Below are 26429 nucleotides of genomic sequence, written 5' to 3' on the forward strand. Positions count from 1 at the left end.
CCCCATTCCCTCCCCATTCCCTCCTGGGGGAAGGATATTGCAAAATCTCCATTCCCACCCCACTCTGGGGCCAGCCAGATGTGGTATTTGCCGGTTTTCCGAACTGCTCAAAATTTCCGCTACCAGTTCTCCAGAACCTGTTAGAACCTGCTGGATTTCAGCCCTGGCTGAGGGAGAATGATTGATCCAAAGTCAATCATTTGGACTTGACTAGAACTCAACCTCTTGGTTTGTAATCTGGTGATTTAATTACTGGACCACACTATTTTTATGTGTTTTTTTTTTTAAATAAACTGGAGTCACCTGTAACCGGACAACAAATTACTAAACTGGGGGAACAAATTAAACAGAAGAGATCTATCAAAAATATGAAAGGAAATTGGGACAACCATAACAGGAAATTGCAGAGACAATCCAAGCTATGAAATTGGGAAAAGCCCTTGTTCTTGATGGCTTTCCAACTGAGTGGTGCAGTACAGACGTTTTATAGACTTATTAGTATCTAAGTGTATTTTTCTCTTCAATGTGTTGTGTTTATTACTGTAGTTTCACATTGTATTTTTATGCTGTTTTTACTTTGTAACCCAACTATGTTAGTCTTCGGCAATCTATAAATCTAACTCAGTAGCAAAAATAAGTTAAGAGCGAAAAACCTATTAAGGCTGGATCTTAATGTCAAGAATTCATCTCAAGGCCTAACTTTACAGAAATCTGCCACATGACTTTTTAAAAAAAGAATAAAAGTTTTTTTTAGAAAAACTTTAGCCTAGATTACTTGGAAATGCAAAGATGTATACCAGATTAGTGTCCCTGGCTTCAGTGGAACGAATCGGCCTTAAATCTTAGAAGTTGATTTAACTGGATTACATATGAAGTTGCAAGTGAATTAAAAAGAGCATAAAAAGAGCTCGCTGGCACTGAGCAGTTAGAAACAAAATAAAACAAGCTCCTGGCTTTAACTCCATGGAACACAAAACAGCATCAATTGAACTAAGACAAAATGAGGTCAGGTGGGGTCACTGAGGATGAGAAGGACTCCACCCAGGACTCTGTCATATTTTTTTGCAAAGTAAAGCTGCAATCTTGGGCTTGATTTATTTGAGAATAAGTTGCACTGTGCTGAACTGGATTTGCTTCTAAGAAAGCAGAGGACAAAGCTGAAATACTGTAATGATAAACATGTTTATATATGTTAGAATCAGTATGACACACTGAGTAAAGTGTATCAAGCCAGACCTTGTGAATGCCAATAAATGTCATATTCCATGTATATTTATTATTTTTTTTATCCCTAAATCTCATTGTGGCAACAGGAGCAACAGAAAAAGCATATATTGCTTGGATCATTCCAGAAAGTTACAAATTATGTTCTCCTCACGCTGGTAAAATAAGCAAACTGACACCTTGTCTGTTGTAGCTTCAGGATCTTGATCCCCCCCCCCAGCAGAACCACAATTTAATTTAAAAAGGAACCATCAGTTACTAAAGTCTGAGGTGTAGCTCCCAGACAGTTGCAAAAAGTGTACACTACAGTCACAGATTTGTAATTTTTAATATAGCAAAAGAGAAGAATGATCAAACTGACGATTGTGGATTAATCAGGTTATCTATGTGTAATTTTAATTAAATGCAAATGAAATGAAATCAGTTTTATTTTTTGTCCTTGTCTCATTTCTGTTTTTTGGAATGAGGTCTGCAACATGGCTTTTAGCCTGGAAAATTTACTTCTCCCTGACTCACATAGCAAATCTAAAAAAGAGGGATCAGAAGCAAGAGATGCAATTACAATAATTCAGTACAGTAAACTTTTTTTATATATATAGTTTAAAGTAGTTTTCTATCAGCTTCTAATAAAGATACAAAACTATTTTTGTAAAAAAATAGTTTTTGCTTTGCTTTTGTAAAACAAAATTCATACATGCCTTTAAAAAGCAAGCATTTAAATATATTTAAGTATAATGTACATTTTAAACTTTTTTTTTGCAATCCTGAGAAATGGTAAATTTAAAGAATGAGATTTTTCTGCTACAGTGCGTGAGATCTCTTCTCATAAACTACATTTCCCAAAGTGTCCAAAGAAAAGAGAATGAATATTACTATCAATTTAACTCTATAGTGTTTAAATGTGTTATAGAAAAATATCGCAGATTAAAAAACCATATAAGGACAGCAACAATCAAAGCTTTACCTGATATAGTTCTATCCGTTGTTCTGATACACGAGCTTTTGGATTCTGTAAGCGGAAGACTCTAAATTCTGCTTTCACTAGATTGGAAGCATTTTTCTCCATCGCTGAGACATCAAACCTCACTCTTCTAAAGTACGGGTTTTGATTGCTTGTTGAGATGAAATCTGCAAGAAATTAAAATTATAAAGACATTGCTTTTTTTTTTTTACAGCCTTCAACATAAGACAGACTTCAACCCCAGAAACAGTGACGGAAATGTCTGTAGGATGATACAACTTCCAGCAATCAATTTTGATATCATTACTGTTTAAGTGGATAAACAAACATATGTGTTTGGTTACAGAAACAGCAGATTAATAGTTATCAGAAAAAAACATGCCCAAGTTTATTTCAGGGCATGCATTTAACCCTATTCTTTGAAAGCAACTGAGTATTATAAATTGGAACAAACTTATGATAATTATATTTTTTAAAATGACCCAAATAGTTCCTTAGTGGAACTAAAAACCAGTAGCTATTAGTTTGCAATGGCGATTTCAAACAGGAAAGCCCAACCTCCCTCAGTTAGGCAACCCTGAAATGTGCTGGGATTATATCAGTGGTGGGTTGCTCCCGGTTCAGTCCGGTTCTTATGAACCGGTAATAACGGCAGCAGAAGGCTCCACCCACCCTCCCGAACGTCATCATGAACGAACTGCGCATGCACAGAAGCTTCTGCGTGCACGGTCCCATTGCGAACTGGTAGCGGAGATAAGTAGAACCCATCTACCATCTGGTAGATTACATCTACCAGAATTCCCAGCCAAACTCAGTATGAGTGATCTCATTTGCATTAGAACTAACCATAAGTGGGAGAACCTATGTACAGTAATCCCCTGGAGAGCTGTTTGTTGCCTAACCTATAACAGTTGCTCAAATCTTTTGAGAACAAGCCTGGGGTTAGGGGATTGTTAAGCCTCTGTTAGTTTCTTTGTTTCTTTTCTAAGTATTGATCTATTTTTCCAGATAGAAGTGTATTTTTCTTCATTTTGTTTCTTATTTTTGTGATGTAAGCTAGCCAGTGTTGCTTGGAAGTTAGGTAGTTCTAAATCTAATGCAATAAATGTATCCGCAGACAAAGAAGTAAAAAGAAATGCTTGTCTGTACTTCACCAGCAATAGTTGTGGGGCAACTGAGAGCAAATATCTCAACTGACTTGATCGGGATGAATGAAGCAACAGAACCACACAATCATATCCTGTTTCTCTTTTGTAATTAGCCATAAGTATATGGTATCCACTATGGATGGGTTGGAGAAATACTAATCATTCCCCTTTTTTGCTTTGCTTTTAAAAATTAATCCCATGTGCCTCTGTAGACAATAATCAAAGCAGGTGAGCAGGAGTTGCAAGGATAGTCTAACTTTTTGACTATCCTACTACCTGTTTGGTCAGCCCCTTGAAATACTAACCAAAACATCAGGGTAAATGCCACAACAGCTGATGAGTTGTAAGCCCATAAAAAACCTTGGCCACACATTTGGCAATTAACTGCCCACAGAATAACTATTTCTAAACCATGAATGCATGTTCATGCACAGCCTAGCTCAGCAAACGATGCTGTGGTTATTGTGTAGTGAGAAAGTGCCAACTGAGGCAGCAATGTGGACTTCAAAATCTTCATAGCTTACACTGACCACAGCTTTCACCACTTGGAAAGTGGTGAACCATCTCTGAATAACACTTTCAGATTTGAAAACACTCAAGAAAAGGAAGCAGTTCAGCCACAGTCATACCCACTGAATAGTTTATTTTTAAAAAAATAAAAATAAAATAAAAATATAAATAACTTTAGATGTAAAAGCAGGTCTAGCATATTGCTACCCCGATTACAAAGAGAGGTCCTCAGATTCATTTTTAGGGTCTGTAGTTTGCAAAGATTTCAGAGAGCAGTGCTGAAAAGGCTCAGCGGCCCGTTACAAATCCTGGAGCCTAAACAGAGCAATGTCACTTTTCAGTGTCATATTCTTCTATGCTGTTTTGTAGCATTTACTTGCATGTCTTATTTTACACCTTTGTTAACTATATAACAAATTTAGGATTAGCCAGTGAAGTATTCCTTAACAGAATATCACACAGTTTCCACATTTGAGGTTGAGCTTTTCAAGATAAACACAGAAGTTACCAGCAATGAGTAGTTAACGGTACGTACTATATGCTTAGGGTCTGCAATCAGAAAAAAAAACCTCTGCCAAGTAAATAACATATTGATACAAATACTGAAAGTATAAATTATTATGAACTACATAATTAGCAGTATAATTATTGTATGTCCATTTATAATGATACATGAAATTTCATTAGACTGACAAATATCCGTGGTTGAAATGGAAATCAGATTATCAGAAAATTGCAGATCATCCCCATGTATTTTCAATTACTATTTAAGGGCAGAAAATATCAATCATTTAAAGAAAAGACATTTATTGAAATCAATCAATCACTTTATCCATACTATTCAAGTGATTTCTGTACCACCTTTTGATTGATGAGATTATTCATTAAAGTGTCAAAAAGATATTTGTTTAGCAAAAATCCTTACTGTTAAGAATCTATTAAAGGGATTAAGCTCTGCTTGTTCTGAGAGATCTCTTAGGAAATGGGCAATGCTGGCTGGGGACAATGACAATTTAATTTCATATGTCTGGAGAGCTACTGATTGGGGAATCTGTCTAAAACAACCCTTTTATCTTTATTAAAGGTGAACTCATAATACTTACAGAAATTGGTTAGCTATAGTTCATCATTTTCTAAAAAATTCCAAAAGCTGAGGATTAATATTTATTAGATTAGTATAAACCAGTTGTCAGTGGGCTTTTCACACTTGTTAAGTTCAAGATGTATGGACTTCCAGAATTCTCCATACTGGCTGGGGAATTTTGGTAGCTGAAGTCCACAAAGTTGCCAAAGTAGGGATGATTATATTGGTTCCATTGAGAATTTGAGTTTTCCTTTACCTACTCTGGCGTTCTTGAATAGGTCATCACTGAATTGATCATTATCAGTTGGTCATGTCGCCCAGTAGGTAGGGTCTCTCAGTAGGTCATAATTATCCAAAGAAAAAAGAAATCCTATTGGATTTTCTTAGTCCTTGTCAAGGTCAAACTGAAATGCCAGGTACCACATCCACAAGATTAATAAACGACTTTATCCGAAAGCTCAGCTAATCATTTCAACTCATTGAGACAAAGCTGAAAAACTGAGATTTCTATAAAATAATTTGTGCAATTGAAGAGAGAATTCTTTGGTTCACTGGTGCAATAGGACTGGATGTTTTGTTAAAATGATTTATTGGGTTACGGATTTTCTGTCTTTACTGTGAGTTGTATTGTTTGTGTGGGGTGCTCTGTGGGAGCTCAACCAATCTCATTGTACATATGTTGTGGACTGACAATAAAGATTTGAATTGAATTGGGTTACCGTCCAGTCCCAGGTTATAATTCTGGGTACTCCATAGAAATCATATTTAAAGTTAACATTCTCCTTCCCATTTTTTTTTTTAATTTGATTTATATGCCGCCCTTCTCCGAAGACTCAGGGCGGCTTACAATGTGCTCAGCAATAGCCTTCATCCTTTTGTATATTTATACAAAGTCAGCTTATTGCCCCCACAACTGGGTCCTCAATTTACCTACCTTAGAAAGGATGGAAGGCTGAGTCAACTTTGAGCCTTGGCGAGATTCAAACCTGCAGTAATTACAGGCAGCTGGTCTTAATAACCAGCTTAATAACAGGGTGCCTTAAACCTCTGTACTACCAAGGCTGTGGGAACTATAATAGGCCCCAGACTCAGCCAAGTTCTTGAAGCAAGGGGCAGGTTGAGGTTTGAGGGTCAAGGACAGTGGGCCACCTGGGCAGTGAAAGCTGATGGAGTAGCATGCTTATATGGCTCCTGCACTCCTTGGTCTGCTGACCCCATGGAGCCAAAGGGGAGGAGGTCTTTTCAAACTAAGTTTGCCGATCCTTATTCTATATCCAGAAGTAGAGTCATCTGCCACTTCCTTTTCATTTACAATACACTGCAAAGTGTTATGTTCACAGACATTTGGAAAATCTGCCCATTTCACAGGAATAACCATAGTTGAAAATGTGCTCCATTTCAGCTTTAAATGCAGCTTTCCCCCCGTTTTTCTTTTCTAGAGTGCCAGACGCATCAAACTTTCTTTGATATGTTGTCCTAAATGAGTGGAACTAATTCAATAGGTTTCCTGTTGCAGGGAGATATAAACAACTTTTCTTATTTGGAAGAAAAGGCAGACTATCCAGGACGACCTTACTGATTTGCTTAGTCTCTCTTTAATATGTGTTAACAGGAACTGAGAGCAATCAAATCCTTCCCATACAGGTGGGTAATAACCTTCCTTCCTACCTTCCTTCCTCTTTGCTGAACCTTATTTACAGCAGCCATAGGCTGGGTTTGATGCTCTGTGTGAAAATGTGTGACTACAAATATTTATAAGAGTCACTTGATTGTGATTAAAAGTTTTTGTAATGCTCTGGCTCCCTTCCCTAACCCTCTGTCTACTAGGTCTGTGTTAAGTTATTTAAGTTTCATCTGATAACATAAATTAATTAAAGCAAACAAAAAAGCACAATGAGCACAAACTAGTCCCTTCTGCTCAGAGAAAAGCCATTCTTCCTGGCCTGTTTAGAGTTTCCTCCCTGAACCACATACGGGCTTCTGTCCAGAAGTGTCTCCTCCCTGTTATGAAATGTGGTAACTGACAGATCTGCATGGAAAGCAAATCCAAATGAAGCAGTTATTAGTTGGCCACTGAGTGACTTTCTGGCATGATCCCATGCTCTTTTGTTGCCCAGAGAGCAAAAATGTCAGGCTTTCTCTAAAAACAAAACAAAACAAAACAAAACAAACACAACACAACACAACACAACACACCACACACATGGCCTCCAATTGGAATCCCAATCCATGCCTAAGTACTACCTTCTCTCACTCCTATCTCTTTTGATATTCTGATGTAAATGTATCATAGAAGGACAGTTGTTTCAGTCTATGGCACTGTGTCTCAATGTGGGCAACTTTAAGGTGTGTGGACTCAGCTTCCAGAATTCCACATGCTGGCTAGAGAATCCTGGGAATTAAAGTCCACACCTTAAAAATTAGAAAGGTTAAGAAACATTGGTCTGTGGGCAGGCCTGCCAAACTGGCGGCCCGCGAGCCAGATGCATCACACATAGACCATGCCCACCCCGGCTCCGCAAAGGAAAAAACTTCACGATATGTCACATGATGCAATCAAGTTTGACACCCGTGGTCTATGGTGACCTAAAATCAGAAGTTGAGTAGCATCTTTTCCAACAAATTTTATTAAGGTATAAGCATTCAGGAGCTGCACTGAGTAGATGGATTGATGTAGGACTTGAATTGCAACAAATGCAACTAGGTTTTTTTTTAATCACATTACAATCTTCCTCATGTACAAATATAACTGCATGAATAAATAATAAATGATGGGTAAGATGCAAAACAATAGGAGTCAAGCAAAACAAATTAGCACATATTCTAAGGGCAGTTTAATACCAAATAAGTAGGAATTTGTGCCATTATTGAATATTCCAATGATCATTTGAAGACCAAGGATTGGAAAAGATGCAGGATACAAACTGTTAAAGCTTTCTCCTCTCCCCTTTCTCCATTTCAAATTATCCTTCAAAGTGATTCTTCTCACCCCCACCACATCTATTTGCTATTTCTATAATGTATGCATCTATTAATGACTGAAGAGTGAAATGGGTTAAACCAGTGGTGAAATCCAATTTTTTTTACTACCGGTTCTGTGGGCGTGGCTTAGTGGGCGTGGCAGGGGAAGGATACTGCAAAATCTCTATTCCCACCCCACTCCAGGGGAAGGATACTACAAAATCCCCATTCCCTCCCCACTCTGGGGCCAGCCAGAGGTGGTATTTGCCGGTTCTCTGAACTATTCAAAATGTCTCTGAAATTTTGTCTCTGTCAGAACCTGCTGGATTTCACCCCTGGGTTAAACCAAATTTCCCTATACTTTTCCAAACCTACTCATCATTAGAAATGATTCAGAATAAAGGTCATGGGGTTATGGTGAGCAGTTATAGGGATGTTTCAGCTCATTACAAAATGGGGGAGGGGGTCTTTTTGGAATAAGCTCTCAGGAACCATGTGGCTGCTTGCATGTGCTGAAAAGATACGTGTGGCTATTTTCAGCTCCTTGAAAGCCTCTGGAATGATTGAGATTAAGTATCATGGCCTCATCTGTGGAAGACTCCTGAGAGGAACAAGACAGGTCAAATGATCCCACTGAACTATCTGCACTAGATGAACAAGACTTCAGCATAGTACCTGAGTTAAAATCATTCCCATTAGTCTGCTATCAGGTTAAAAATGTAGTCATGCAGCCTAATTCCACTGGGTCGAATACTGGAAGTATGTCAATGTACTCTCGTAAGAGAGAACTTCTTGGGAATGAAGGTCTATTCAACAGATGACATAGTGCCTGGAGGCTATGCAACCAAATCAGGCCTAAAGAGCAGAAGCTGAGCTACTGAAAGGCAAATCAATACCTGAATAACCATATGACAGACCAGGATTAATGAGTTCTATTGACTCGGACAAGGGTAAGTGCAGTCTCTAGTACAGGGCTGTCAAACTTGCAGGCCTCAGGCCGGATGTATCATGTGCTGGCCATGCCCCCGCCCGGTTTAGCGAAGGGAAAAAAGTCCCAATATATCATGTGATGCCGCCATAACAATGAGAGTTTGACACCCCTGCTCTAGTATAAAATTTGTGAACTACAGCATCTTGTAAAGTTGTTCTGCAGTTCTATATTACCCGGATGTTGACTTTCATTCTCCTCCTCATTCCTTGCAACCTTGATATCTCTTACTGACTCTTACTCTCTATACTCTTTGGAATAGCTCTCTATGAACGTCCCTTTTTGGAATTAAATCTGGGATATCACAACAACTTGTCATTCCTATCTGTACCGAGGAAAGGAGAATGCAGTTTATAGAGAGTGCAACCACTAGTAATTTCTGGTAATTGGCAAAACTATGTGATGCATTGTAATGGAGAAGCAAAGATACTTCAGAGCGAAGACAACTGTCTTTATTGCTGTCACAAACATTTTAAACCTTGTGCCCTTTAAAAACCTATTTCACTAGAGGAGAAAATAGAACAGAACTAATAGTAATTTACAAATACAGTGGTACCCTGATACTCAAATGCTTTGATAATCAATGCATTTTTACATGAAAATTTCCCCTGGTACTATTCATTTGTTTGCTAACTCAGTGCACAAACTAGAACTGGTCAGTGTTGGCTATCTTGTGACTCACTACATTGTTCCTTATGGGAAAAATGTGTTTGGTTCTCATTGTTTTTGATACTCATTGTGCCTCCCAGAACCAATTAATGATGAGTACTAAGGTAGTATAAGAACCAATTATTTTCAACAATCTCCAAATTTATTGTCATACTCTAGCTAGTGTGCTTCAACTCCTTAATGTATGAGCAATCATGGCCTCAGGAGGAACAAATGTTTCTATTTCACTCTAGTAAATCTGGGAGTGACATCTATATATAATTCTATGGATCACATCTGTTCATAGAAGCAACATGTCACCTATTTAATGACTATTTTCAAAAACAGTTGTTTGGCTTAAAATGACTTCTTTCTGTGTCATACGATACACTGAACATGTCTATAGGTATTTTTTTGTAAAAAAAATAATGGAGTGTCATGCACTATGATAGTGGTGCTTTAAGTAAGTATCTGAAGAACAACCAAATCATACCACAACAAGGGGTGAACTATCTGAGCAGGACCTGAAAGACACTACTAGGACTGGTAATAGTACTTAAAATTATGAAAATAGAAGGGAAAAAAGGACATAGTTTTGAAATGATGACTGTAATTGGCTATTATACGCAGGAATGAATGAAGTTTAAATTCTTTCACATGTGTCTGCATGTGAAAGTTGTCCCAGAACTGCTGATGTAATTTCCATCACATTTCAAAGTAGCTTCTCTGTCATTGGGCATTAAGCAGATAATCAGTTTTTCCACAATGTTCCTAGCAATGTCTATATCAACAATCTGAAAAATACCGATTCCTAGTAAATGGCTTGAAATACAAGGACTTTACTCATTAAGAAATTGGCTGCTGTATGGGCAACATGTGTTCATTCCCCACAAGTTTTAAGTAGCTATTTTCTAGTTTATTGCTACTCCACAATCGAAACTGACTTGATCAGGGGAAAAGTGTTGTAATGAAGACACATAAGGCTGGTAGCCTTAGCAATGGACCATGTGGTAGATATACACTCCAGGCTAAAATGCAATAAAACAATCTTGAGCTTCAGAGATACCCACAGAAGAAAAAAGACTATTCTTTCTATTGACTTTCTACAGGGAGGAACACCCCCAAGAGTGTCAAATATCTTGTTGCCTTTGTTAAAACAAGGTTTGCACAAGCATAATGGGAGGATTGTCAAAACTCACTCTGGCTTTGCTCCTCGTTTTGTCTGAGCAATCCCATAGCAGGTAATTGCTTGACAACAAAAAACTAAGAATCTCTCCGATTTACTTTTTGTTCAGTCCTAAAACCACACAATAAAAATATAAATTATGATTAAAAGATGGGAAGGGAGAGAGCAGAATGCACAGGGGGGAAGTGGGATCTACTATTGGTTCATCAACCAGATCCAGCGTGATACTCCCCTATTGGGGACCAAGGCCAACTGGCAGAGCTAGGTCTTCAGGCCATACGGAAGGTCAGGAGGGTGGTGGAGATCTCACCGCAAGGGGCAATATGTTCCTAAGGACCAATGCCACAGCAGAGCAGACTCTTTTCCTGGATCCCACCAGCCAGAATTGCTTGACCAATGGAATCCACAGCATGCCTCCTCTATCAGCATGGGTAGGGCTGTCCCATTGGGGTGAGACAGTTCCTCAAGTAACCTGGACCCCCTTGCATGCAGGGCTTTAAAGGTAATAACCAACACCTTGAATTGCCCCAGAAGCAAACCAGCAGCCAGTGCAGCTAATGGAAGAGAGGTTAGCATGGGCCACTCTAGAGGCCTGAGCTACTACACTCTGTACCAGTTGTAGCTTATGAATGCTCTTCAAGATTAGCTCCACGTAAAGAGAATTACAGTAGTACAGGATAACCAGGGCTTGAATGACTGAGTGTGGGGACTCCTGATCCAGGAAAGATTGCAACTGGTGTATACAACCCAATTGTGCAAAGGCTTTCCTAGCTGCAGCTGCCACCTGCTCTTCAAGCAGGAGTTGCAAATCCAGGAGAATCCCCAAGCTGCGAATTGGATCTGTCTGGGGTAGTGCCACCCATCCAGAAGTAAAGATGTCAAAGTCTCTGATCTTGAAGCTCCATGCACCCAAAGCCATTTGGTCTTGCCAGGGTTCAACTGAAGCCTGTTATCCACCATCCAGGCTCCCATAGCCTGCAGGCACTGCAAGAGGGCAGCAACAGCAGCACCTGGGTCAAGGGATGGAGGATATAGAGTTGAGTATCATCATTATGCTGATGATATCCCAAAAGTGCTTTTTCAAGCACCTGGACTTTCTTGTTTTTCTTTGAAGATGTTTCACTTCTCATTCAAGAAGCTTCTTCGGCTTCAGGTGCTTCTTCAAGATAAGTGAAATGTCTTTGGGACAACTATGACCTGAGAATCTCCATAGACATACTTATGATACCTCAACCCATGGTAATGGAGAATCTCATCCAGTCGCTTCATGTTCTATGTTAAAAATGCCATTGGTATAAAACTCACTAGATCAGACCAATCCTTAGCATCATCTATTGTATAGGCTGTTTTAATGAATGGATACACTCAAGTTTTGTTGATGCCTGAGTTTATTACTGGATACAAGATACTGAATTATTTCTAGCTATTGATATTGAGGGACTTTAGTCTCTATGCCCTGGGGCTAGGATTGGCTTAGGTTTCCATGGCCCCCGTGAGTTTGTGCCAGGTGATCCCTGCATCAACTCATAAAAGTGGCCATACCCTGAATTCAGTTTTTATCATGGAGCTTATGATTGGATGATGAAGGAATTCCTGCTTTCCATTGCTCTCTACCCATTACCAGTCCTCTCAACACAATTGACACCTGCAGGGATGGAAGATTAGTTGCACGGTCTGCCCTAAGAGGCAGGTGTTTTCTTGCAGGTACTCAGGATTTTCCCAGCAACCTGGTCGTGAGCATGGTGGATCTCTGGAACCTTGAAATGATAAATATGAAAGATATAATCTCTCTCCAGTTGACATACCTATTAACTGCCAAATAATGAAAACTAAAATATGAATATAATGAAACAGGAATATAAACTCTTCAAAATGTCATTGAGAAGCAATATTTAAAGTGACCTACACTTTCCCTAATAGGTACAGGAGAGAAAATCTTCGACCACTCTGCAAAATGTTTTTAGATAAATCACTCATCTGAGATGCCTTGCAGCGTATGTTGCTGCGGTAATATTTGAGTACCAAAAAGTCGCACCCCAATGCATCTTGATATGAACCTTATTTTTACTGTCTCATTTCTTAATTGTAAAGACAGTTAGAAGAATTTGCATCAGTTGGCTGCAGATAATTTGCATTACCTTAATGTTGCTTGAAAAAATAAATAAAACATCCTTTATTGTCGTCGATCTGGTTGTTGTGCCTATGTTTGGTTATGCCGAGTGCACTGAGGGTTTGGGATCCCAGCATGATTTGCTTGATGTAATATAGAATTTAATTTATCATCTCTGGTAGAAAACAAGTGTTTTCCTTTTTGATTAAAAGAAAGCAAGCCTGTCTCTGCATGACCTGAAAAATCTGCTTTTCCGGTGGCATTAAACATGGGCTTCAACTGACATATCCTGCAAGCAGATGAGCATGTCAGATATCCAATATTATACATCTAAGACTTAAGATGTGTTCAGCTGGGATGTCCAGAGAACCAAATTGAGTTCGTGGCAATTGAAATAGGAGAGGTTATTCCTAGCCCAAGCTGTGTCCTCCATATTCTCCTCTGATGTTTCAGATAAGCAACAAAAGTCCTTTGGCTTTTGCTGAAACATCTGAGAAAGCCAAAGTCCCTTCCAAAGCACTATCAAAATTGCATCTTTGGCCTGAAGATAATGTCTCCTGTATCACCAGTGAAATAAAATACTCCACTAAATGTGTGTTGTTTTTGGAAAACGTTCAGGCATGCACTTCACAGTATTCTGCTTACACTGAGCATTTTTTTAAAGGAAATATATCCATAACACTTTCATCTCCTTCCATGAAGAACAGCTTCTCTACTGGCTTATATTAATGTTTGTGAATTGCAAACCTATCTACCTCCTAGCAAATGGAGGACAGAAACTCACATGGGCAAGATGATCCAGTTTGGCTGCATAAAGTTAGCTATATGGATAAGATAATATTGGTTAAGAAACTGAACTACGGATTAGAAAATTTGTTTATTTATTTTTTATTTTTATTGAATTTCTATACCGCCCTTCTCCCGAAAGACTCAGGGCAGTGTACAGCCAGAAATAAAACCATGACAATAGAAAAATTAAAAACAAGTTAAAACAATTAAATCAATTGGCCGAAAATTCTAATAAAACAACCCATTAAAATAGTAAAAATATTATTATTATTTAGGTCAACCCTGCTTGTTGGAATAGTAATGTTTTTAGGGCACGGCGAAAAGTACGCAGGTCGGTAATCCTACGAATCTCTGGGGGCAGCTCATTCCAGAGGGTAGGGGCCCCCACAGAGAATGCTCTCCCCCTGGGGATCGTCAACCGGCATTGTCTAGCTGACGGCACCCGGAGGAGCCCCTCTCTGTGGGAGCGTACCGGTGATGGGAGGCTATTGGTGGCAGAAGGCATATCTTTCTTCCATGAATTGTTATGGATCTTGGACAAGTCACATATTTTTTGGCATCAGTAATGTCAAACACCTGAAATTTGGAAGGCCAATACTTCTGATTAACTTTGCAGGGCTGTTATTTTATTTCTCAATACCATATATTGCAAAGGATCTATTGCAAGGATTACAGCTAGGTCACAGGCAGAACTTTGTAAATGTTTAGAAGCACTGTACAAACATTAAGTCTTAAATTAGACTCATCCATTAGCTTACTCTAAAAAGGAAACTAGAATTGCCTTACTGCTTCCTCTGACTGGCAAAGCCTATCTGGGAGTTCAGAGGGAAGCCCTTCACATGTCCATCAGACCCCTCGTTGTGGGATGTACCTTCCCATTCCTTCCTTAAACATTCCTTCCCAAATTAATTACATAACTTCAGATACTAAAATGACTAGAATAGATCCAAGGTGTAAAAATTAATTTAAACCAGCTTTCACTGCTGATTCCAATCTTAAATATATTAATGCGGCAACAACGCTTACTTAATTCCAGACACTTCTGACTATCTCTCTGTTGATAGCTTGGAATTATTTGGTGCTACCAAGCCTCTTAATAGGTGATTAGAGCAGTGATCTCTGGCTACTGTCAAAGCTTCATCCAGGGCTTGGCAATACATTTTGAAACTCAGATTCACCCCTAGGAACTAACGGAAGAGTCAAGGACATGGTATAACTGTTACTGCAGATATAAGAAGCCCTAATAATGAAGATGATCGGCTACTGTGGATTCAAGCAATTCAACCTTTTATTTGTAACCACTTCAGGGTTTAAATCTTATGTCTCTCTGTCATGGCCTTACAAACATATTGTTATTTGTTTTTTAAACCTTGGAAGTGGAGAGCATCTGCACCAAATTTGGTATTTGTTCTGTCTAGTCTCAGGCTTTTGCTTCCAGTCTTTCCAACTCTAGTCTTAAAAGTATGTACAAAACACTCTTTACCAAGTATATATCCTGGGGAGTATATATCCTGGGGAGGAAAGCTATGGCAAAGTTAGACAGCATACTAAAAAGCAGAGACATCACCCTGCCAACAAAACTGTGTATAGTCAAGGCTACTGTTTTCCCAGTTGCAATTTTTGGTTGTGAAAGCTGGACCCTAAGGAAGGCTGAGTGTCAAAGAATTGAGGCCTTTGAACTATGGTGCTGGAGAAGACTCCTGCGAGTTCCTTGGCCTGCAAGGCGATCAAACCAGTCAGGCCTAGAGGAGAACAACCCTGACTGCTCTTTAGAAGGCCAAATCCTGAAGATGAAACTGAAATATCTTGGCCACCTAATGAGAAGGAAGGACTCACTGGAGAAGAGCCTAATGCTGGGAACAATTGAGGGACAGCAGAGAATGAAGTGGCTGGATGGAGTCACTGAAGTGGTCAGCGTGAGTTTAAATAGTCTCCGGGGGATGGTAGAGGACAGGAAGGCTTGGAGGAAAGTTGTCCATGGGGTCGCGATGGGTCGGACATGACTTCGTAACTAACAACAACAACAACATACTATTCTATAGTTCATTATTTCACTATTTCTGGAGGTCATCAAGATGGGAAAAGATTATTTAGAAATCCAATTTAAGAGTGAACATTGAATGTAAATGGGTATAGGGCAAAACTAACTTAAGCTTTTTAAAATAATTGTTTGTATGATTATTTCCTAGATGTTGTCATCTTCAGTTTTTGCTACATTATCAATTTATTTTTGGAGGTGAATTGGAGATTTTACCCAAGATTTTTGATGGCTGTACAAACAGTATTTGTGAAGTCACAGATGTTCCACCCCTGGTTTAGATTATCAGTCACACTCTGTTACTGGTATGGAATAGGAGCTAATCACTACATAACTACAGCAGTCACATAGATTCTTCCTATCTATGTTATCTAGTTTCTCCTGGTCCGTAGACTGGGAAGTAATTTTAGTAAGTTGATTTTACTATATGAACTTCCATTTCAATACATTAACTTTGTCATTTAGTATATGAACTTTTTTATATACCTAACTCCCAATAATCATTCCTTTTGTCCAAAAGTTCATAAGAAAAAAGAGGTCGAACAATGAGATGGTGAGAGACAGACTCTTAGGAACATAATGCTAGCAATAGCAATATTAAACTTGCTAAAGGTGTCCAAAATATACTTGCAGCAGAAGATGAAAATCTGGGGCCAGCATGGTATCCAGACCTAGATAATTTAAAAGCAACATGTAGTTTTTGGAATTTCTAATTGACTGCCACAAAGTTTTTGTGTGTTAAATTAAAATGCATAAGGAACTCTCTCATACAATATAAATTAGAGAACAGACAATGTTATGTCAATTATATCTAAAGTTTTATATAACTATAAGGTATACATATGTGGTGATTAGAAAGGCAATGCATTCAGAATATTAACTAAGAGTGGTTATGACCATTTTTTTTTTTTTTTGTTATCTAGTAGCAGGATAAAGATTTATAGATTTATAGTGCAGGAAGCTGGATTAACATGAGAGGATAAACTAGGCTGTGCTAGATCAGACCAAAAGTTCATCAGGTCCAGTAATCAAAAGCCTCTAATAAAAACTTTCTTTTTCCCCCTTCCTTAATAGGGAATTATAGGAATATATTACTGTGCATCTAGAAATTTAAGGTAACCACCATACTGGCTTTTATTTTCTCTGTAACTTTCCCCACATCCTGCTATTTAAGCCATGTAAATCAGCAGCCAACCTCCAGCAGTAAAATCCATAAGCTAATTACGTATTGTGTGAAGAGGCTGTTTCTTTTGTCTTGAATCTTTTGCCAAATACTGTTATAGAAAGATTCCAGGTTCCAGTGGTAACAGAATGGGAACATCTCTGACTTCATACAGTGCATCATATATTCTTTGATCATCTCTTTTATGATCATGTCAGAAATTAATTTTGAAAGACAACTGCATTTAAGTTTTCAGAGTCTGGCCATCATAGGAACCAGATTACATAGCAAATTCCACTATTGGAAGTGTAGACTGTAGCTGATCTATGATTAAGCCATTTGATGATTATAGCCCCTGCTCAGCTCTTGGCTTGCTACCCATTAACTACATCAGTAGGAGTGGTGTAGCAAATATAAATTGGTGTGCCAAGGTTAAACAAGCATTTGCTTATTTCTTACATGCTGTGCTTTGCACAAGCCAGTTTTAAATACAATTTAAGAACGTACTACAATCTTGCTTCTAATATGTGAATACCTGACCGCCAAAAATGCAAAATATTCAACTCCAAGAATAATGGATTCTTGTGTTTTTGCCACCAAGCTCTCATCAAAGAACCACAAAGGAATCAAAATGAATTGGATGTTCTCCCTGCCCCAAATTTGGCCTTGTTTCTCCTAGCCTCAAAACACTTCCACAATTACCCTATTACTGTCCAAGTGTTTTTCTACTATTACAGAAATAAAACTTGGATCACAATTATAGTGGTATATATCCTTCTCATAACTTGGTGCCTTCCAGATGTGCTGGGACATAACTCCTGGAATTCCTAGTCAGACTCAATATATTTGGAGGACATCTTATTGGGGAAGACTGCACTATATAATGAAGACAGAGGCTCCAGTGGATTAGGTTGGAACAGTCATGGAAATCCTGGACTTTTGTTCCAGCAGTCTAGCAATCATGGAAAGGTTCCAGCAGTCATGGAAAGCATGGAACATTTGTAATAACATGAAGATGGGTTTGGTAGGTGTGCCATCATTCCCTGTTTCCTATAGTCATACTCTGAGTACTATAACTTATATAGCCGAAAAGGAATACATGCATGCATAACCCACATTTTCCCATATATGGAAGTGTAAGAAAAAGTAGAAGGTTTGTAATTTTTTTTTAAAAAAAAGAACGAAAAAGGACCCAATTCAGCTTAGTTAGAATGCTCTGCCCCGATGGATTTCTAACTACCGTACATAAGCAGAGCAGAATACAATGGAATGTTCAGAATAAAGGATGCTGCATTATTGTTGCCTGTTTATATTTAAATACATATGTGAAAAATAATATTGAAAGTTCAGGAATGATAGAGTGAAGATGCAGGCTTTGTATTCCTTTTTTAATTTTTGAAAAATACCAATCTTATTTGCTAAGCTACATTAGATCATGACTTTACTTTCTACTCTTTTCTCAAAGATCATTTTCTTTTGTATTCTAAAGATAGGAATTCATCTTAAAACTTGATGAAACTCAACTATAATATTTGAGGAGTCTGGTGGAAATCTGGGACATTAGGAGTGAACATTCTAAAGTTTTTTTCTCATCTGTAAAAATACATCTGGGAGAATATGACTTGAATGACTAAAATTATTTTTATAGCTGAAAAATTCTGCTTCTAGGGTAGATAGAAATTATTTTATTTTTAACATATTATAATCTCTATGAATTCGCAAGCCTCATTGTGGTTTCCTCCAGGCATGAAACTTTGGTAATAGACATTAGCAGTGACGTTGGACATATTAGTCTTACAAGACTTTGTGGTATAAGTACATTTTTACATGTTTACTCTAAAGCAAATCCCATGTTCAAGGTATAGAATGGCAGCCTTTTAAATGTATTTTTAATTTATTACCTGGCATGGATTTTATGCAACATATATCTTGTTAATGGGAGATATTTAGTATTGTCACTGAAGTTATTTGGTTTAATAAGCTTTAACTATACCACTAGGTTATGGACCTGTAGAAATCGGAGTCTCTGAATATACAGTATACTGTAGTCCAAATATTTTAGTATGAGCAACTAAGAGTAAATTATTGGCCAACGAAGAGAGCTTAAACTTCAAACCATTATGTTGGTAGAGAAGATATGGTAATTCATCAACCCAGATGATCTGTGTGAATAGGAAGGGTCTGTCTGTTTCTACAAAAATCTTACTCCCAGACGACTTCCTACATCTGAATAATTCATTCTTGGCAGAAGTTGCCAAGTAGACTTGCCTTCTACTATTGTAAAAATTGTCACTCCTGCTAATTTTAGACTAATCTAACCACTTCTAAGTCTCTGAGAACCTGATAAGAAACTGACCTTTAGTTTATCCAGGGCAGGATCCTCCTCTCCTAAATAACTCTATAGGGTATTCCTATGTATTCTCAGGACACCACATTAACCTCTTTAACCAAATATCTGCATTTATGTTAACACTGTCCATGTGAAAGAGTTATAATTACATGTGTAGCGCCACAGCCAGAATATGCTCTGAACAATCCTCTGTTCCACATCAAACCGAGAAAACCAAACTCAACCAAATCCTGAGGTTATTAGAAGAGGATAGACACTTACTATTCTCGCTTTATGATTTAGAAGGCATATGTTGTGCTGAAGGAAAGTTAAATTGAAAACATTTTGAATTATTTAGAGAGCTAAATAAACTTTCCTTAAATCCAATTTTCTCCAGCAGTGTCACATGAACCACAAAGCGGTCATCCATGACAAGTTTAGCAGTGTTGAAATCAAGAAAATGGCAGTAAAAAGACATTCTCAAGCTATTTCACAATTCAGTTTGGGCACTGTTGATGGCTATGTTTATGTGTCTCCACCTTAGTGTTAAAAAATCCAACCAAGTCTGGTTATTCCAACCTTCTGGTAGATCTTGCTTAAAAGTTGAAGAAAATCATTGAACTGATGATTAACTTTTGGGGAGTGCCAGATAACTGGAAATAAATGTGTATGAGACAGATGCATCATAAAGCTATGGTGAATAAATTTGTTGATAATGCTGAAACAATCTGCAGAAAAAGTTTTATGGGAAAATGGTAATACTAAGCATTAGTCTTGGTATGTATTTTAATACTAAATTCATTTTGTGGACACTCTCTCAAAAATATCCCAGTAAGATTGAAATAAGTACGGTCTGAACTTTTTAAACTCAGGCTTGTGGCTGGGAAACTGTGCGTGAGAGAGTTTAGCTTAAGTGATACAAGATTATTGGACTGGCTCTAATTGACTGCAATGCAAGACCGTTTGTAATACAATCCTGCCAATATACTTCAACAGTGTGTTGGAGTTCTGTTGCAGAAGAGAAAGGAAAACAAAACCTTCATCCAACATGTCTGTTGTAATTATTGATTCATTATTCCTTTTCCATACCTTTATTTCTAATCCCCTTTCCCTTAATCCATTAACATTTGTATTTGTCTGATCTATTTCACCAGTTTTTAGCCTGCATAGAAAGTATCTTTTATATTTATCGGGTTATCTACTAGATCCAAGATTATGAATAACTACCATGGTACATTTCAGCACCACTGAAGTAACCACTAACAGCACAAACTTAAGAGTCATATTGGTTAACATACAAACTTCCAAATCAAACAACCGAAGCTCTCTGTCACTTCAGTTTCAGTTTCTAAGAAAGTCTATAAAGGTAAAGGTTCCCCTCACACATATGTGTTAGTCATTCCCGACTCTAGGGGGCAGTGCTCATCTCCATTTCAAAGCCAAAGGGCCAACGCTGTCTGGATGTCTCTGTGGTCATGTGGCTGGCATGACTAAACACCAAAGGCACATGGAACACTGTTACCTTCTCACCAAAGGTGGTCTGTATTTTTCTACTTGCATTTTTTACGTGCTTTCGAACTGCTAGGTTGGCAGAAGCTGGAACAAGTAATGGGAGCTCACCCTGTTACGCGGCGCTAGGGATTCGAACCACTGAACTGCCGACCTTTCGATTGACAAGCTCAGCATATTAGCCACTGAGCCACTGCATCCCTTAGAAGAAAGTCTAAAGGCCAGAGAAAGAAGAAAGGCCAGAGAATTCTTATACCTAAAGATAATCCTGGAAACTGCTTTTTTCTATTCACACCAAGGAAGAATCCTTCCTTGAGAATATAGACCCAAATGCCTATTTTTTGACTCTAGTCATAGTGTTTGAAACATACTGATTTTTCCTGATATCATGCTGTAGTTATTCAGCAAATCAAGGGGAAAGGATTAAACTTTTTGTAGAATGTCACACGTTTGTTGGGTTTATATGTAATACTGAGTGATAAAATGGTTTGTTGGTTTGTAAATCATTGCTTATGGGTTATGAAGTGGTTTATTCAACAAAAGGTATTTACACAAATCATGATTTAGCACAGGGAGCAGCTCCAGGCATTGGCTTTTAAATGGGAAGATAAAAAGCAAAATGAGCCCATTACACTCCTCTTGCCCAACCCCCTGCCAGACCCAGAATAGTAACCAGAAATCAAAGTCTTCTCTTCTGGTAGCAGAGTCCCCTATTAAGAAAGCAGTGGTGCTAACATGTGAGGCAAACATCACATCATTCAGAGTAGTGCTTCCTACATCTCCTGAGCATAATCCCACTGCCAATATTCTCTTGCCCTTTTTCTTAACTGGAGAGATCAGCAGCTAGATATGAATGAAGGATCACTGATGTATCACTAAAGAAAACAGTGCTAGGTCCAACAAAAACACTAACCACACAGAAATCAGATATAGGCTTTTGTTCCTGTCCCATTCTTCTTTCTGTTTTCAGTTGAAGTAAAACTGATAAATATTATAGTTACAAGGAAAAAGTTTTGGAATTTAAGACATCCAGGCAGAGACTCTTCTTGGCATCTAGCTGCATAGATGCAATTGCTTGGTGCCAAACTATATTCAACTAGTTCTACATACTGTACATAGATACATAATTCAGGTAAAGACAATGAACCTTTGATTCATCATCAATGAAAAAAAGGCTCTTCCCAAGACTGAGAAAGGATCTTCACATGGTGACTTAGGCATGAACCATTCTTGGTTTGGTCCTGGATTATAGGACATTTAAATCACGGTCCCAACACTTCCCCCATCAGAAACCTTCACTGCAACCAAGTTAACCTGATGGGAGATAATGAACATATAAAAAGTCTTTCAAAGGGTGCTCTGCAACAGCCCCTCAAATAAGGAGTTCTATGTAGAGTATGTTAATAACCACAAATATATAGCATTTCCATAATTGCAATTTATAGCATCATCCAGGTGGGTGATGACTGGGTGATACTGTCAATCATTAAGGTAGAAATCCCCAGTCATTAAAGAAATTGCTCTTCCCATTGTACAACCATATAGTGCCAAATCCCTTTCTGACTACATCAAGTAAAGTATTGGAAATACAAGAAATAGGGAATATAAATTGTGCCTGGAGGCTGTGCGGATCTGGATGGGGAGGAACAGGCTCAGGCTCAACTCTTCCAAGACTGAGTGGCTGTGGCTCCCGGCATCCCGATATAGTCAGTTGACTCCATCACTGACTATTGGGGGCGAGTCTTTGGCCCCCACTGAAAGGGCTCGCAATCTGGGAGTCCTCCTGGATAGGCAGCTTCTTTGGAGGAACATCTGACGGCTGTTACCAGGGGGACCTTTTATCAGGTTCGCCTGATTCGCCAGTTGCGGCCCTTTCTCGATCGGGATTCCTTGTGTACAGTCACTCACGCCCTCGTCACCTCTCGCCTTGACTACTGCAATGCTCTCTACATGGGGCTCCCCTTGAAGGGCACCCAGAGGCTCCAGCTGGTCCAGAATGCAGCAGCGCGGGTAGTGATGGGAGGAACATGGCGCTCCCATGTAACACCACTCCTGCGCGAGCTGCACTGGCTCCCGGTGGTCTTCCGGGTGCGCTTCAAGGTGTTGGTTATCACCTTTAAAGCGCTCCATGGCATGGGCCTAGCTATCTGTGAGACCGCCTGCTGCTACCGACGACCTTGCATCGACCCGTGCGCTCCTGCAGAGAGGGCCTCCTCAGGGTGCCATCAGCCAAACAATGTAGGCTGGTGACCCCCAGGGGGAGAGCCTTCTCGGTGGAGGCTCCCACCCTCTGGAATCAGTTGCCCCCGGAGATAAGGAGAATCCATGACCTCAATGCCTTCCGTCGTTCCCTTAAAACCCATCTTTTCCAGCAAGCCGGGTTGGCTTAAGAAGAAATTTTTAAATTCTTTTAATCAGTCTGTGATTTCTTAATTTTCGGGTCAAAATTTATATATATTTTTAAATGTTTTTTAATATTTGTATTCTATGTTTTTTTTTATCTTGGCTGTACACCGCCCTGAGTCCTCAGGGAGAAGGGCGGTATATAAATTGAAAATTAAATTAAATTAAATTAAATAAACATATTCCAAAAGCAACTTGTATTTATTAAAAAAGTTACACGTCACCCTTAAAAACTATAGTTTCTCAAGAACAACTTTCTCCAAGGAAGGAAGGGATAGATTACGACTGAACATTTTTTTGCTGAGAATAGTCATTTATTCTAGATTTACCCAGACTGGGCATCTCCAGATACCCAGACATCTGTCCCCAGAATTTTCCAGCCAATGTGACCATCACTGGGAGATTTTCTCTCTATGTATATCTGGGTTGAATCCATGCTGGAGAAATTTTATTTCATTCCTCAGCCTGTCAATATCCAAATGTTGTAGTTAACATTTACTCAGCCTGACTATATCCAGGAGTCACCTAAAACATTGTGTGATTTGAAGCAAATAGCTTTCTTTTTTCCAACTTATGATGGATAGTAACCCTGAATATGTGCAAAACTGGCTTTAGCTAAACATTTTATTTCTGATTAGTAAACACAGAGACCAAATTCCCATGCAGGTATTCTAGCTCTTCCTCCAGATCTAAACACATATGGTAGACCAGTGATGGCTAACCTTTTCCGGACTGAGTGCCCAAAGCGTGTGCGTGAATGTGCATGTGTGTCCCAAACCCCCAAAATGCAATGCGAGTGCGGCCCCTGTGCATGCGTCCTGCATATGTGCATGGCACCTACATGCACCCCGCCCCATGCATGCGTGGCAGAGACCCGATGACCAGCTGGCCGGCGGGAGGCACACATGCATGTGTGGCAGAGCTGAACTGGGGCAACGGCTCGCATGCCCACAGAGAGGGCGCTGCGTGCCACCTGTGGCAAGCGTGCCATAGGTTCGCCATCACTGCAGTAGACTTTCAAAACCCAAACAGCTAAGATTACCCAGAAAGAAGTAGTATGAGATGGGAGGAATGCTTGCTTTTAGGATGGCTTCATAAAATAAAGTAAAAAATAAAAAATAAAATAAAATAAAAATGTTTGCTGGCATAAATATTTGGCTATGAGAGTTGGCAGCTGTTCAGTCTGCTACCCGGGCTCTATTCATGAGCAAGTCAAAGACTAAGCAATTCCTCCTCCTTCTTTTTGCTAATTTTCTTTAGACCAATAATAGATTGGGTAAGTCCTTCGGAGTGATAATCTTTGGAAAAGAGGGCTCCAGAGCATTTCTTTTTTTAGCATAAATATAATGATTGCATTATTGTTGACCAGCCTTGATTCAGTAGATAATCAGTATGCTTTGCACCACAATTCAAATCAGGCTTCCTAAGAAATTATTCCCACTAAATTTTGTGTATTTTATTCCTGTTAAATATATGAACAATTGTATTGTTTGATGTATAGTAAGATATTATAGCGAATTAGTAGAATATAACTAATTTTTAGAAGAGGTTTCATGTATGTAGTCAAAGCACTTAGAAGTTTTAATTCATCTCCTCCCTTTTCTAAACACAGATTTTTATTCACTCTATTAAATAAACATTTGAAGGCTATTGAGAAGCCCTAAATAAGGGTTTTAAATGTTTCAAAAATCTGGCTTCACCATGAATTAAAAATAAACTCCAAAGAGTAACATTTAACAAATGTTGTGGGAAAGGAGTTGCATTGCTCTAGATTTGAAAAAATGGCATCTGAGAAAGATTCTCTAATATATTGAAACTCAGGTCACAGAAGACGTTGTGGGACTTTAAGTGTCACATACCTGCTACCTCCACAAACATTGGTCATGAATTCTGAAACGTATACTGGCCTAGCAATTAAAATAGGCATTTTACCAGTATTTTACTCAAGATGGGAGAGTTTGAACAGATAATGCAAATATGAGCTTGAAGTTATAGCCAGCTTTATTTAATTTTTTAAAAACAGAGTTGTGAAATAGATTTGTTTAAGATGTAGAAGTGTGGTGGTGATAACCTTTCTTCAGTTGACTCATAATCGTGCTAAATCCTAATGTGGTTTGTTTAGTTTGGCTTGTCTGTCAGAAAAGCAAACCATGATTCTGTGTGAACCCCCAAAGGAGTAAGTTATTTTTTTAAGGGGAAGGAGCTTGTTAGAAAAACAGAAATAAGGCACAGATTTCTAAACTTACCACTGCAACTGTCTTGCCGTTGGGTTAGAGTTGATATATTATTTTCCTGACCCATTTGGACTTTACATATTTTGTGTCCTAGGCAGTCCAAAAACTGACCTATTTAAAATACTGTAAAACTGGAGAGGTGCCCTGGCTGGAATAAATTGGTAAGTCATAATGAGAAAGATGAAGAATTTGATATACCCTGAAACTATTTTAACCCTGTAGTATGAGGATGAAAGAAAAGCAAATACTTTCAAAGTAAAACTTCAAACTTTTAAACTAAACCTTTACACTGTTCTCCTCCTCTTTCCTAAGACCTTTCAGAATTCATTTAGACATAAACAGACATAGCCCAAGGGATCAGGATTGTCAAGTCAAGATGGCAGCTGTGATCATGTATTTGAACCTTTGTTCCTCCAACCACAGTTGTACAGATTTGATTATTCCGTTCTACCTCCCATCTTCACTTTTTTTGACATTTATATACTGTAGATACTCCTAGGTACCATCCTGTTTCTAACAAGACAGTATCCCCATTGCTAATCAACACTGTAGGCCAGGGGTATCTAATCTTGGCAGCTTTAAGACTTGTGGACTTCAACTCCCAGAATTCCTCAGCCAGCTTTGCTGGCTGAGGAATTCTGGGAGTTGAAGTCCACAAGTCTTAAAGTTGCCAACATTGGAGATCCCTGCTGTAGACTAATAAATAGCTGAAAAATATTGGTTCATTTCTCAAAGCTTGCAATTCCCAGCAAAAGAGGATTCATATAAGGAAAACAAAACCATTATTTATCCCCAGTGCCCCAAAGGCAACCATTTATTTATATTTTATATTCTTCAATTATGTGTTGAAATGCAAATTGGGAAAACAGTAGTTTGATGTTTAATGATATCCAACAACTAGCCGAACACTAGGAAAAAATCTAATAGCAAAAGAAAATTGACAATGGAACCTGTTACTAAGAGCCGAAGTGGCGCAGTGGTTAGAGTGCAGCACTGCAGGCTACTTCAGCTGACTGCTAGCTGCAATTCAGCAGTTCAAATCTCACCGGCTCAAGGTTGACTCAGCCTTCCATCCTTCTGAGGTGGGTAAAATGAGGATCTGGATTGTTGGGGGCAATATGCTGACTCTGTACACCGCTTAGAGA

At 38.7% G+C, this 26429-nt stretch overlaps 1 protein-coding gene across 1 annotated transcript in view; it reads right to left on the bottom strand.

Annotated features, from left to right (window-relative positions):
• The window catches only part of TGFB2 (transforming growth factor beta 2), a 91824-nt gene that overhangs the window by 15756 nt on the left and 49639 nt on the right, over nucleotides 1–26429 (bottom strand). Inside the window, exon 2 of the mRNA XM_034427843.3 lies at nucleotides 2189–2352. Within this exon, the coding sequence (XP_034283734.1) occupies nucleotides 2189–2352 (164 nt within the window). The remainder of the gene's footprint in view (nucleotides 1–2188; nucleotides 2353–26429) is intronic.

The sequence above is a fragment of the Pantherophis guttatus genome, chromosome 1, assembly GCF_059756535.1.
Source record: "Pantherophis guttatus breed Tessera chromosome 1, ASM5975653v1, whole genome shotgun sequence".
Classification (NCBI taxonomy): domain Eukaryota; kingdom Metazoa; phylum Chordata; class Lepidosauria; order Squamata; family Colubridae; genus Pantherophis; species Pantherophis guttatus.